Source organism: Monodelphis domestica, chromosome 1, assembly GCF_027887165.1.
Source record: "Monodelphis domestica isolate mMonDom1 chromosome 1, mMonDom1.pri, whole genome shotgun sequence".
In the NCBI taxonomy this organism is placed as follows: domain Eukaryota; kingdom Metazoa; phylum Chordata; class Mammalia; order Didelphimorphia; family Didelphidae; genus Monodelphis; species Monodelphis domestica.
The window spans coordinates 202,564,375-202,577,848 of NC_077227.1; the positions used below are offsets into that span (position 1 = coordinate 202,564,375).

General features: G+C 45.7%; 1 protein-coding gene across 1 annotated transcript in view; it reads right to left on the minus strand.

The window, feature by feature from the left end:
* Positions 1 to 13,474, minus strand: part of PLCB2 (phospholipase C beta 2) — a 41,410-nt gene that overhangs the window by 19,427 nt on the left and 8,509 nt on the right. The window contains exons 5-19 of the mRNA XM_001380986.3: positions 13,315 to 13,394; positions 13,097 to 13,150; positions 12,691 to 12,766; positions 8,481 to 8,581; positions 8,143 to 8,309; positions 7,748 to 7,894; positions 6,549 to 6,706; positions 6,239 to 6,321; positions 4,987 to 5,071; positions 4,347 to 4,506; positions 3,747 to 3,859; positions 3,374 to 3,470; positions 1,270 to 1,354; positions 998 to 1,122; positions 258 to 412 (exon numbers count right to left, since the gene is read on the minus strand). Coding sequence (XP_001381023.2) covers positions 258 to 412; positions 998 to 1,122; positions 1,270 to 1,354; positions 3,374 to 3,470; positions 3,747 to 3,859; positions 4,347 to 4,506; positions 4,987 to 5,071; positions 6,239 to 6,321; positions 6,549 to 6,706; positions 7,748 to 7,894; positions 8,143 to 8,309; positions 8,481 to 8,581; positions 12,691 to 12,766; positions 13,097 to 13,150; positions 13,315 to 13,394 — 1,686 coding nt within the window. The remainder of the gene's footprint in view (positions 1 to 257; positions 413 to 997; positions 1,123 to 1,269; positions 1,355 to 3,373; positions 3,471 to 3,746; positions 3,860 to 4,346; positions 4,507 to 4,986; positions 5,072 to 6,238; positions 6,322 to 6,548; positions 6,707 to 7,747; positions 7,895 to 8,142; positions 8,310 to 8,480; positions 8,582 to 12,690; positions 12,767 to 13,096; positions 13,151 to 13,314; positions 13,395 to 13,474) is intronic.

Consider the following 13,474-nt stretch of genomic DNA (forward strand, 5'->3'; position numbering starts at 1 on the left):
GGAGGAGGCAGTTTCCAAGGTAACCTGCGACTACAGGAAGCTTCTTGAAGCTGTTGGGGTTGAAGTTTTCTGGGATCTCAGGCGAGGGGGAGGAGGGGAAGAAGGAGTACCACCACCACCACCCCAACTCCCCAAGACTCTTTGCCCAAGTCATTAGTCCCACCCACTCTCTGAAGTCGCAGCTCCCTCGGCGCTAACCCTCCCTCGACCATCCGTCCCCACCCCCTCCTGGCCCTGGCTCCTCCCAGAGCTCTTGCCGTGATGGAGAGAGTGGTGGCCACCACCACATCGATGCGGTCCACGGAGAACGGGTCAAAATGCTTGTCCGGCCGGCGCATGAACTCGTGCTTGAGAAGGTAGCCACTCTGCCCGTTGAACTCAAACAGTGCCATGTTCTGCTGCATGGGCATATCTAAGGGCATGGGACGGGGATGGCAAAGCAGACAAGCGTTGGTCAGACAGCAGGGGCAGTGACAAGGAGAGCCGGCCAGAAGACCTTTGGTTTCTAGTTCCATTTCCAAATGACTAAGCACGTCCTTGACCCTCCCTCCCGCGAGTCCAGCGGGTTTCTGTCCTTCCCAAAGGACAGTACGGAATGATGGGGAACAGACTTGCCCACACCAGGAAGGCGTCCAGGTGTGATTTTAGGAGTCACTCCCCTACTCTTTCTCCTCAAAGAAGGACCACAGACACAGGACCCAAGAGGGGCCCCGCTGGGGTTGTGGCATGGGATTTGGGAGGTTTGGTCCAGAAAAAGAACAAAACAGGTAGGAGAGAAGAAGAAACCCTCCACTTCAGCCCCAAGCACACGCATACACAAAAACATGGACCAACATGTATAATTATAGAGACCTACTCACTCCAGCGTCCCGCCTCAAACAAGAAAGGGGCATGGCTACAGGTTAGTGCCCGCCCGGGGGGCTGGGAGCACAGGGGAATGGGGGTCTGTACTGGCTAAAGAGCCACCATGCCATGAGCATCGAGGATCTGTACCCACCCATTGTCTGGAAATTGAGGGCCACCATTTGGCAGCCTGCATTCCAGAACATCTGGGGAGAGTAGTTAGATGAGTCCATTCGTGTGCCCTTGGGGTAGATCCGACTCATTTGCCTCTTGTTATAGCTGTCCTTTGTATAGGAACCTGACCTGCTGTCAGAGGGACCCCAACCAGTCCCCTGGCCCGATTCTCCCAGATGGTCCAGTGATACCTGCCCCCCGGCCCCCCTCCCAAAGAACCCAGAGCTCCCACCCATGCGTCACAAAGGATACTCCACAAACTGCACAGGGGACTTGGTGAGCAGATCATAGGCCTTCAGCTCCGTAAAGGAAGAGATGACATAACTCCGATTCTTCTCTAGGATGGGAAAGAAATTTGTATCAGGTTCCTTTGGCCTCTGGCCCACTGCTGAACACCTGGTGTGGGGCTGCCCTATTCTATCAGCTCCCCCCCAAGGGCTGGAGGCAGGATGGTAAGGAGGGATGGATTCAGAGGGAGAGGATTTGGGTTTGAATCCCAATTCGGTACTTATTAGTTGTATCAAGTCAGACAAGCCATCTTAACCTGTCTGGGCCCCATTTTCCTCCTCTGTAAAATTAGGGGGTTAGAAGAGATGACTTCTCTAGTCTCCTTCTAGCTCTAAATCTATGCTCCTATGAAAATGAAGAGAAATGGTAGCAGGAGCCAATTATTACGTTAGGTGGAATAAGGAAAGGAATGAGCATTTATTAAGGACCTACTATGTGCCAGACACTGCGCTAAATAACTTTCCGATATTATCTCATTTGATTTTCAAAGCAAACCTAGAGCATGGTTACTGTTGTGATCTCTATTTTATAGTTGAGGAAACTGAGTCAAAGGTTAAGTGACTTGACTGGGATCACACAGCGAGTGTTTCTGAGGTTAGAGGAATTCAGGTCTTCCTAATGCTAGTCCCAGTGTCCTATCTTTTGCGCCAACAGCCTCGTGTATTAAGAAATGGTTTCTTTGGCTCCCTTCCAGTTGCTAGGTCACATAGTGGATAGGGTGCTAAACTTGAGTCAAGATATCAAATCAAAAGATAGCCAGGTGGCTTAATAGATAAAAGACCCAGGCTTGGAGACTGGAGAATCTAGGTTCAAATCTGATCTCAGATATTTCCTGAATGTGTGACCCTGGGCAAGTCACTTAACCCCAATTGTCTAGCCCTTACTATCTATTACTATCTATTCTAATATAGAAAGTAAGGGTTTTTTAAAAAGATGCCAAGTTATATCAATAAGCACTTACTAGACACCTACTATGTTCTTGGCACTGTGCTAAGAATTGGAAGGCTTGAGTTAGAATTCTGCCTCAAATATTTATGAGCTGTATGACCCTGGGCAAGTCACTTAACCTCTTTTAGTCTCAGTTTCCTCATCTATAAAATGGAGATACCACCAACTTCCTATGGGTGTTGTGAGGATCAAATGAGAAAACAACGCTTTGCAACCCTTTAATATGGTCATTTTTTTATGACTGTTGTTACTAATATCCTTGATCCTATGATCTTTTGGAAGGTACATATTTTAATTTCTTTTTAAAAAACCATTACCTCCTTTCTTAGAATCCACACTAAGTATAGGTTCAATGGCAGGAAAGAGGTAAGGGCGAGGCAATTAGGGTTAAATGGCTTGTCCAGGGTCACCTAGCTAGGAAGTATCTAAGCTTACATTTGAACCTAGCTCCCTATCCACTGAGCCACTTAGCTACCCCAGGTACAGATTTCTATATGTGTGGGTATACACAGGAAGGATGGGTATGCATGCATGCAGATGCCCACATGCAAGTTGCCTTGGTTCCTCTCTCCTCTCAGGGATCTCAGCACCTCAGGAAGTTAGCAGACCTTGAGGTTTGGTCTGGCATCTTTCCATCAACCCATCAGTTCCTAAAGAATTCCTGCTATTCTTATAGCCTTGCTGTGGCTCCTACTTCCCCAGCAAAGCCTGTAGGGGAAAGGCCTGGGTGATTTTTTACAAAGAGGGGGCCTGTCCTGTTGCTGGGAGCTGAAGAAGCCATCTAGATTAGCACAAGGGAGCTCTGGGGAGGAGAGGCAGAGGGTTCAGAGTTATGGTGACTCAGTTTCTCACCAAACTTTATAGTACTGAGGCATTTATAGACAGTAGCAGGCAGGGCTATTGGGCAAACAGGAAGGAAAGTGGCAGAATGCCTCCCGGTATGATCTTTCCCATTCTCTAACACAGTGCTCCTCCAGGTGGTTTTCTTCCCATCCCAACTACTCCTCTGCTCTTCTATCCCAGTGGCCTCTCCCTCCCCAGCCTCCTTATCGGTCTCACCCTTTCAAAGCCACTCTCTCCCCTTTCCCGGCAGACCCCGCCCCATCCCACTGTCTCTCACGGGAGGAGAACTCGAAGGAGATGAACTTGGTGGGCTGGATGTAGTTGACCAGGCTAGACATCTCCTCGTATGCTGTCACCTCCAGGCCAGCTGTGCCCTGGTGAAAGAGATAGGGATTGGAGGAAGATACTAAGAGAGGAGCAGCGGGCTAATGGGAGGCAGGAAGGACTCACAGGAAGCAGAGATCTAGTCTTCTAGAACTCAGTTGTCCCGATCATCCCATCTCACCCTTACAGACTCTATCTCCTACCTGGGAGATGCAAGCACAGGGAAGCCTGGGGGCTAGTTCCTATGGAGAAGCTGGGAGAGAGTGAATAACCTTCAGGTGGGATAGGGAGAGGGGAAGACCTTTCTGTTATCTCTTCATTCATACCTCATCCGACTGCATCTTCTTGATTTCCTCTTCATCCAAACTACCTGATTCTTCCTCTTCTTCTTCTTCTTCCTCCTCTTCCTCCAGCTCAGCCTCTTCTTCACCAACCCACACTGTTACAAGAATGTCTTACATTTATACAGAACTCTAAGATCAGCAAAGAGTTGTACACATATGATGCCATTTGACCCTCACTAACAACCTGAGGCTAGAGTTGGGTCCATTTTACAGATGTGGAAACCAGAGCTCATAGAGGCTAAGTGACTTTCCAGGGTCACAAAACTGGCACGCTTTCAAGGGAAGACTTGAATAGAGGTCTTTTACTGAGATCTTCTAGATTCCAAATTTAGTTCTCCCTGTACTCATTTTCCAGTGCCTTCCTAATAAAGTTTCATCAGGATCTTCTATGGGGAAACTCACCATTTCCCTGACCCCTCATTAATAAGAATCCCGTTTCATAACACCTTTTGTTCTAGAACAGGTCCCCATTTGCCAAAGACAAAGATCAGTCCCTCCGGTCCCAAAATCATCACCCTTTTTGAGTCTCCATACCCCTATCCCAACCCTACAGATCCAGTCCATCACGTCAAGCCTTCTTACCTGTGTCCTCACCCATGGCTGCATTGGCCTGGCTACCCTCTGTTTCCGTACACAGTTCTTTCTTGGGTGGAACAGGAGCGGAGGACTGATTCTTCTTATTCTTGATAAGGATCTTGCCCAGAAGGTCCTGGGGACTGGGGAGGGGGACCCCTGACTTCAACTGAGGGTTATAGAGAGGAGAATGTCAGAGCTATGTCATCTAACCTCTCTTGATAGCAACTAGGATTAAACATTGGCTCTGAGTTCAAATCAGCCTCAGACTTGCTATATGACCTTGGGCAAGTCACTTATCCTCTGTCTGCCTCTGTTTTCTCATCTATAAAATGGGGATTAATAATAGTACCTCCTTTTCAGGGTTGACATAAGGATAAGATGAGATAAGATTTGCAAAGCACTTTGCCAACCTTAAAACTACGTAAGAGCTAGCTAACCTTCCCTGAGGCAAATAGGACAGGATCCAAACCCCAAATTCTCCTTCAAAACTCAGGCTTCTTGTAATCAACCATGATCTGGTGTACAACAATTAATGGATCAATAAGTATTTGTTAAATCCAATTTTGTGCCAGGTATTTTGATATGTGCCAGTGATACAAACCCAAAGAAAGAAAAAAAAACCTGTGGCCTCAAGGATGCCACTTACAGGGAACTTGTCCAGGGGCTCAGTGAGCAGCATGTCCCCAAATATGGTTCTACAGTACTCTGCCATCTTAGCTTGCTGTCGAGGCCTGCAAGGAATAGGGTGTAAGGTAAGAGTGAAAGGAACAGAATATTCATCAGTGGTATAGGAATGCAATTAATGTAAGAAATAATCAAAGGGGAGCAACTAGGTGGCTCAGTAGATAGAGATGAGAGATCCCGGGTTCAAATCTGCCCTCAAACACTTCCTGACTATGTGACTGGGAAAGTCACTTACCTCCCATTGCCTAACCCTTATGGCATTTCTGCCTTGGAGTCAACACTTAATACTGGTTCTCAGATGGAATTCCAGTAAGGGTTAAAAAAAAAAAAGAATGAATGAAAGAGATGGTTTCTGAAAAATCTAGGAAGACTTTTGTGAACTGATTCAGAGTGAAGTGAGAAAAGCCAAAACAATTTATAGAATATTGGTTCAAAGACAGAAGAGTGGTAAGGGTTAGGCAATGGATGGCAAATGACTTGCCCAGGGTCACACAGCCAGAAGTGTCTGAGGCCAGGTTTGACTTTTTCCATACCTGGCTCTCTATCCACTGAGCCACACAGCTGCCCCCTTATACAATAACATGTTAAAGACAAACAACTTTTTAAAATGTAAGAACTCTAATCAATACAAAGACCAAGCACTTGCAAAGGTATGCTACCCACCTCCTGACATAAGGTTGCCACCCACCAAGAGAGGTGATGGACTCAAAGTGAAGAATGAGGCATATATTTTTAGATGTAGCCAGCGTAAGAAATTGTTTTGCTTGGCTATGTGTATTAATTACATGAGCCTTGTTTTTCTTTTTCTTCCAAGGAAGAAAGAGGGAGGAAAAATGAGTGCTTTTTAATTGAAAGGAAGTTTTTTTTTTTAAATTAAGAGGTTAGTAAAAAGAGTAAAGGGAATAGTAAAGTAGCCTGTGGACCTCAGAGAGAAGCCTCATCCTTTCTCCCACCAGGTCTCGAAGAGGAGGAGATAGGCCCCCAAACCATCTTGCCCACCTCTCCCCTTCCATTAAGATAGAATCATTAAATTGGGTTGGTCCAAGGACTTCAGGGAGAAAGACTGGATGATGGAGACTAGGGACTTGGGGGAGCTGGAGAACCCTGAGGAAACTGAAGAGAGATCCAAGAAGGCTGGAAATGGAGGTGGGAGGTCAGAAACAGAGGCAAAGAGGCTGGGAAATCCCAGTTCCCAATACAGGGAGGACACTCACGAGTCTACATGGTTCTCAAAGGACAAGATGACCGGGTAGAGGGAGGTCTTGAAGGCACTCTCAGCAATGGCCTCTACCGCATCCTGAGGAAGAGAATTAGTGGGAATTAGAACCCCAAGGATGCCTTCACAGAGCCCCTTTCCAACCTTCCACATGATTTATTCCCTCCCCCCTCCTCCATCTGCTTTCCTTTCCTTAAAATTCTAGATCTTGGTTCTTCTCTCAGCCCTCCCATCTCATAGTCACGGTGATTCAGCCCCTTCCCAGGGGTCTGACTTCCCCTTCTCTTTCTCCTTCCCAATCATCCCACCTTGAATAAAATGTCTGTGGTCATGGTGAAACCATGAGTGATGATGGGCTCTTCTTCAGGAGGCTTCCCCTTCCAGCAGTCAAGCTCCACACAGCGACATCCAGAGAGCAAGACCTGTCTGTACATCTCTGAGGACGAGGGCCCCGAGAACTGGCCAGCTGAGCAAGGGGATGATGGAAGGTCACTCAGGATTAAGGCTAGCCATGCTCTTCTCTCACATCATTGGTTTCTTGTTTTTTAAATCCTTACCTTTTCCCGTAGAATCGAAGCATGTATTGATTCCAAGGCAGAAGAATGTAAGGGCTAGGCAACTGGGATTAAGTGGAGCCCTAAGTCACTTAGCTAGGAAGTACCTGAGGCCAGATTGGAGCCCAGGTCCTCCTGATTCTGGGCATGGCACTCTATCCACTTAGCCACCTAGGACCCCCGGGATTGCACTTTTTAAAGTTGAAACACCATTAAATCTAAACCCCTCATTTTATAGATGAGGAAACTGAGTCACGGAAAAGTATCACATGACTACTGAGTCTCCAAGACTCCCTTAGTGCCCTGGACTGTCAGAGTCACTTTTATTTTATCATACTTTTAGTATTTAAAATAGACAAAAGAGGAGGCAGCTAGATGGCTCAGTGGATTAAGAGCCAGACCTAGAGATGGGAAGTTCAAATCTGGCCTCGGACACTTCCTGTGTGACCCTGGGCAAGTCATTTAACCCCCATTGCCTAGCCCATACTGCTCTTCTGCCTTGGAACTGATACACAGTATTGATTCTAAGTTCGAAGGTAAGAGTTTAAAAATAAAATAAAATAGACAAGAGGACAGTATCTTATTGGTTGATAAACTGTATCCTATTATCAAGCAGCATTCTTGACCCTCAGAGCCAGAAAGTGGGAAAGAGGACAGGAAAGATTAATAAAGGATGAGACTCCGTCAAAAGTCAGAGATTCAGATAAAATCCTGGGATGGGCAGATGAATGGACTCCCTTGAAGCAGAGCCATACCTAGCAATTTTGGTGCCTGGAGCAGGCACCCCTCTTTTGAGGTAGGTAAATGTGTGTGTGTGTGTGTGTGTATACTTTTTTTTACTTACATATATATATGTATACAGTGAAGAATGACTCTCCCCTTCTCCCCAAGAAGTGCCCCAGGACAAAGCCTATTCTCCTTGCCTTACTCCTAGGAGAGCTTTCAAACCTCACCTGTCAAGTAGGTGTTGTGGGAGGAGTTGATGAAGTAGTGATTCAGAGGCTGGCTCATGTCCTGATGCAGCATCAGTTTGTCTTGGGCCACTATACTGTTCTCTGGACCACATAGGAACCAAACCATCCCCTCTGGGGACAGCTGACCTGAGGAAGAGGGAGATGCCATTATTATAGGAGACAGGATGCTAAAGTCTGTTCCTCACTGCTAGTTGAAAAGGAGGGTGTCAGGAGATCTCACTGGGTTAGGGAGAATGGCTAGAAAAATAGAAAAAAAAGAAAAAATAAAATAAGAGAAATAAAATAGAAGAAAATGGAGTTGGAAACCTGGAGATCTGGGAATTCAAGAGCTTACACAAGTTAAAAAAATGGTAAGTAAAGGGCTGGCGCCTCACCCCTCTGGATGTTGATGCCACTGGGTTCATACTTTTCAATGAGGCACTGTACTTGGTCAGGTCGGGCCGGTGGGAAGAGTAGGGAGTTGAGTCGGGCATCCCGCTGCTTTTGGTTAATGAACTTGGTCAGATGCTCCTTGGTCATGTAAGGCTTTGCTTTGGCATGACTGCAGTCCAAGTGGGGAAGGAAAATCTTAGATTCCTAATCTCTAGGGATTCTGCAGTGACTCTCATAAGCCCCTGCTCCGTGGCATTTGCCCCTAAGAACCCAATCCCCTGAGCCCAGCCCAGCCCTTCTCCCTTTAGCCACATCCCCAACTCATGCCCAGGCAGCTCACTGAGAGGTGAAAATCTCATCGATCTCAGGTCGGGGACACAGACTCATGAGGAAGCTCCTGTAGACAGGCTCAGGGAAATCCTCCGGGTTGATGGAGTCATTCTGGGGTTGGGAAGAGGAGGGAACAAAAAAATGTTCAGTGGACTCTCCACCAGTTCCTCTTTCAGAACCCTTCCCCATCTTCTTCACTGCAGAACAGATGGAAGGTTGTAGAACCCAGATCAAATTGCTTACCATCTCTGGAAGGGGACAGGGAAGGGAGAGAGAGCCTTTGGATCATATAACTTCAGAAACCATGTTAATTGGGAAAATAAAATATCTTTTAAAAAGAAGAAAAAGAAAAGATACCAGATACCAGGAACCAGTTGAAGTTAGAGAACAAAGAGGTTTCCATTTCCAATTAATTAACGAAGAGTTATTGAGCAATGACTCTCGTTTCTTTAAAATAAAGGCAATAGTAATAATAGTGTTATTTGTATTTCTCAAAGTACTTTGGTATTCTTTCCACTGTGCCTCCTAGCTGCCCCCATCCCTATCACTTGAGCCAGGTGGCAGCTGAGAGGGAGCAGAAGAGGGGGAGTCAGGAATCAAAGCTGCCCTATTGGGCAAGGCCAGGGCTTTCATATACTGCAGGTAGCATTTCCATCAGGAGCCTGGAAGCCTTGAACCTGATCAGTATGGCTACACCAAGTCCAGAGGGATGCTTGGCGCTTTGAACAGAGAGGCACTTTAAAGGTTCCCAGTGACCAGTCAAGAAGAAGGCATCAGATACACACTCAGAGGACTCCAAACTCTACAAGGTGACTTTTCTAGCTATGAAGACTAAAGCTGGGGGAGGTTAAGTGCATTCTCAGCAGAGGATTTTAAGAGCTGAAGGGAATCCTGAAAATCAACTGAAGTTAAAGCCCAGAGATGTGGCAACTTTCCCAGAGCCATACAGGTAAGTAAGTAAGTAAGTGACAAAGCCAAGATCAGAACCAGGAGTTTGCTGGCACTAGGTAGGACTTGCTCCAGGCAGCTGATTGGTGAACTTTCTGTGTGAGGCAAATGCTACAAATCTGAGTTGAACTATTGGGTTGGTTTGTTTGTTTTTTAATCTTCTGGACTCAAGAAAGTGATGGAGAAAAAAATGTACACACTTTTTTCCTGGGAGAAACTGGTTATTAAATATTTACGATCACATCCCTGATTGGAACTCGAGTTTTTTTACTCTTTCCCTGACCCTCTTTAACCATTCCCATAGCTGATTAGAGGAAAAATCAGACACACCTCCTATGATGCCTCAGCTGTCCTCTATAACCTCTATATTCCTCTATTGAAGATCTCCTCCTCAGTCCTGACTACAACAGTGAGATCCCCTTGTAGTTCTTAGCATGAATAAAACCCTGGAGGGTTCCCAAGATCAGTTCTATGTAGAATTCTAGAATACTGGGGCTTTGAGAAGCAACATGGCAGTGCAGAGAAGCATCCCTCAGGGTCAGGGAGATCTGGATTCAAGTCTTGCTCATAATCCATATCTGAAGTGGAGATGTCACCTAATCTCATCACAAACCATCTCAGCCAGTATCTCCTAAAATCATTCAATCAACAAGCATTTAAGTCTCTACTACTCGCCAGGCTCTGGGGATAGGAGAAAGAAAAACACTCATTGCAGAGTAGTTGAAGATCTGTGTTGATAAAGGGAGTTTCCTGGTTGTGCTACCTATGCCAGTGAAACCACAGATTCAGTAAAAAAAATGAAAAAAAAAGTTTTGTTTTTTTTCCAACAGAGTTGGAAGAGACTTAAGAGATTCTGTGGATGGGTCATTCTCAAAACTTTTTTTTGTTTGTTTCTTTACACTATTAAAAAAGATCATATTTATGTGGGTTAAAACCGATCAATATTTATCATATTAGAAATGAAAATATCTTTATTGTTATTTGGTTGCAGCTGACTCTTTGTGACCCCAAGTGGTGTTTTTTTGGCAAAGACACTAACACGGTTTGCCATTTTCTTCTCCAGCTCATTTGATAGATGAAGAAACTGAGACAAACAAGGTTAAGTGACTTGTCCAGGGTACACAATTAGTAAGTGTCTGAGGTTGGATTTGAACTCAAAAAAGATAAGTCTTCCCGACTCCAGGTCCAATGCTCTTTCCACCCTGCCACCCAACTACCCGAGTTTTATGACACTATGGACCATAGTTGCCCATGAGGTTGTCTTGGCAAAGACACTGGAATGGGTCACCATTTCCTTCACCAACAGATCTAGTGAATCTTTTTTTCAGGCAATTAGCAGGTAAATGACTGGCCCAGGATCACAAGTCTCCAATCTTCCTGCCTCCAGACCCAGTGCTCTATCCACTGACCAACTGCCTTAAAATGTTTTAGTGTTGTGAAAATAGTTTTGACCTTGTAAACTCCTTGAAAGGGTTTTGAGGACCATCAGAAGCTCCTGAGCACACTGTAAGAAACACCTTTTGATCTAGACCAGAGACGTCCAATACAAGGTCCTCGTGTGGTCCACAGCACCCCCCACTGCAGCCTGGACCAGATTAAAATGCAGTTTCTATCTCACTTAAATGGCTTGATGTATATTCATAGAGACAATTCTAAGCATGGGCAGTCTTTGAAGTCAATATATGGTCTGCAGGAATCCTTGTGTGCTGCTTAGTGTCCCTGCCAATTTCTATTTGAATTTAGTTACCTAGTTGCCTTAGTTACCCCTGCCAATTTCTATTTGAGTTTGACATCACTAATCTAGTTCAGCTCTTCCTATTACTCAGGTAAGGACTATCAAGCCACATTTAGTTCCAGTTCCACTCTGATCCCTAGATCCTTTTCTACCACCCCCACTACTTGAAAATATAACTCAAAACATGTTCCTTAATGATGGCAGAACAAGGAGTGCCATCTTTATGTCACGGGTAGGAAGGATAGAGTATTGTACTTGGAGTCAAGAAGACCTGAATTCTTTTAGCCTCAGTTTCCTGATCTGTAAATGGGGATAATAACAGCACCTACTTCTCAAGGTTATTGTGGGGATCAAATGAGATAACATATGTGAACTGTACTGCAAATCTTAAAGCACTCAGCTATAAGGGCAACTAGATGGGACAATGCTTAGAGAACCAGACCCAAAGATGTGAGGTCCTGGGTTCAAATGTGGCCTCAGATGTTTCCTACCTGGGTGACTCTGGGCAAATCACTTAATGCCAATTGCCTAGCCCTTATGATGGAGGTGGGCAGTGGGCAGTGAGGGGCAGTGATAGAAACAGGACCCTCGTGCTCTGAAATCTTGTAGTTCTCACTCGCTGGCACTACTTAAGCATAAACTGGAAAACCTGTCATTTCAGCATGAGTCAAGCAGGAATTGCCGAATAAATCTGTATTATTAATCGGGGAGCCATTCTGTAGCGTTAATCAGCAGCACGGGTTCTGTACCGCTCTGTTCTGTGCACCAGCTCTGACCGCTGTTAGGCTGTACTGGTACCAGCTCTGGCTGCTCTGCATTATTCATTGCTCCTATTCTGCATTTACCTTAGTTCTGAACATCCTTGAAACCAATACGATATTGATTCTGAGCCAGAAGATAAGGGTTTAAAAAGTAAATAAATAAATACTAGCTAGTGTCATTATTTTTTAAAAACCCTCAACTTCCATCTTAGAATTAATACTGGGTATTGGTTCCAAGGCAGAAGAGTGGTAAGGGCTGGGAAATGGAGGTTAAGTGACTTGCAGCTGGGAAGTGTCTGAGGTCAGATTTGAACCCAGGACCTCCTGAGGCCTGGTTCTCAATCCATTGAGCCACCCAGATGCCCCAATATTGCCATTTTTTTTTAAATGAGCACTGTGGATTAGTAGAGAAAGATGAAGTTGTTCTCAGTTAATTTACATAAAGTTGGCTCCAGTGATCCTCCATAGGCTTTTCTATTTTTAAACTCTAACCTTCTGTCTTAGAATTAATACTATGAAAAGCAGTAAGGACTAGGTTAAGTGACTTGCCCAGGATCACACATCTAGGAAGTATCTAAGACCAGATTTGAATCCAGGACACCCCATCTTCAGGCCTACTTCTTTCTGTACTGAACCACTTGGCTGGCCCTCCTCCCTACTCTTCTTAATATGAGAAGTCCCCTAACTATCCTCCTTGGGTGAGGGAAAGAGGAGATGAGAAAGGGGTTGGGAGTGGGGAAAGATGGAATGATATGGGGAGAAAAGTTCATACTCACTTTGCCCTTGGGAAGGTGACAGGCACTGAGTGCAGCCTCTACTCGTTTCCGGTCAGCAGGAAACATCTGAAAAAAACTGAAGGGGAAAGAGACATGGAGTGGTACAATTTCTTCCTTCCTTCCTCCCTCCCTTCCTTCCTCCCTTCCTTCCTCCCTTCCTCCCTTTCTTTCTTCTTTCCTCCTTTCCTTCTTCCTTCCTTCCTTCCTTCCTTCCTTCCTTCCTTCCTTCCTTCGTTCCTTCCTTCCTTCTTTCCTTCCTTCCTTCCTCCCTCCCTCCCTTTCTTCCTTCCTTCCAAGAAGAGGCAGGTAATTTGGGGAAGGAGTCAGGAGAAGGAGAGTGGAATAGAGAAAGGAGGGAGAACAGAGGAGCTAGACTAAGAGCATGATGGGAATTTCTTGCACTTACTTCTTCACGGGGATCTTCCCTTCAGGACTGAGCTGCATCTTAAGCTTTACCAGGCTGGAGTGAGAAGAGATCAACCTGTGAGGTCCTGGTTCCTCATCCCTCCTTCCTCCTCTCCCTCCCCACACACATCCACACTCCCTAGAGATTTCACAGCAAAAGCCTGGTGGGGAAGGTGGGAGTGCTCATAAACAGTGGATAGAGGAGGGAGAATCACTCACATCTTCTCCAGGAATGTGCTCCGGGGAGCATTGGCTGCCCATGGGTTCTTAGCCAAAGCCAGAACGTCTTCAGCCCAGTCCTACAGGAGACAAGAGAGGAGAGAGCAGAGTCCAGGCTCCATCATAACCCCAAGAGGGTATTTCTTTCTCTGCCCTTTTT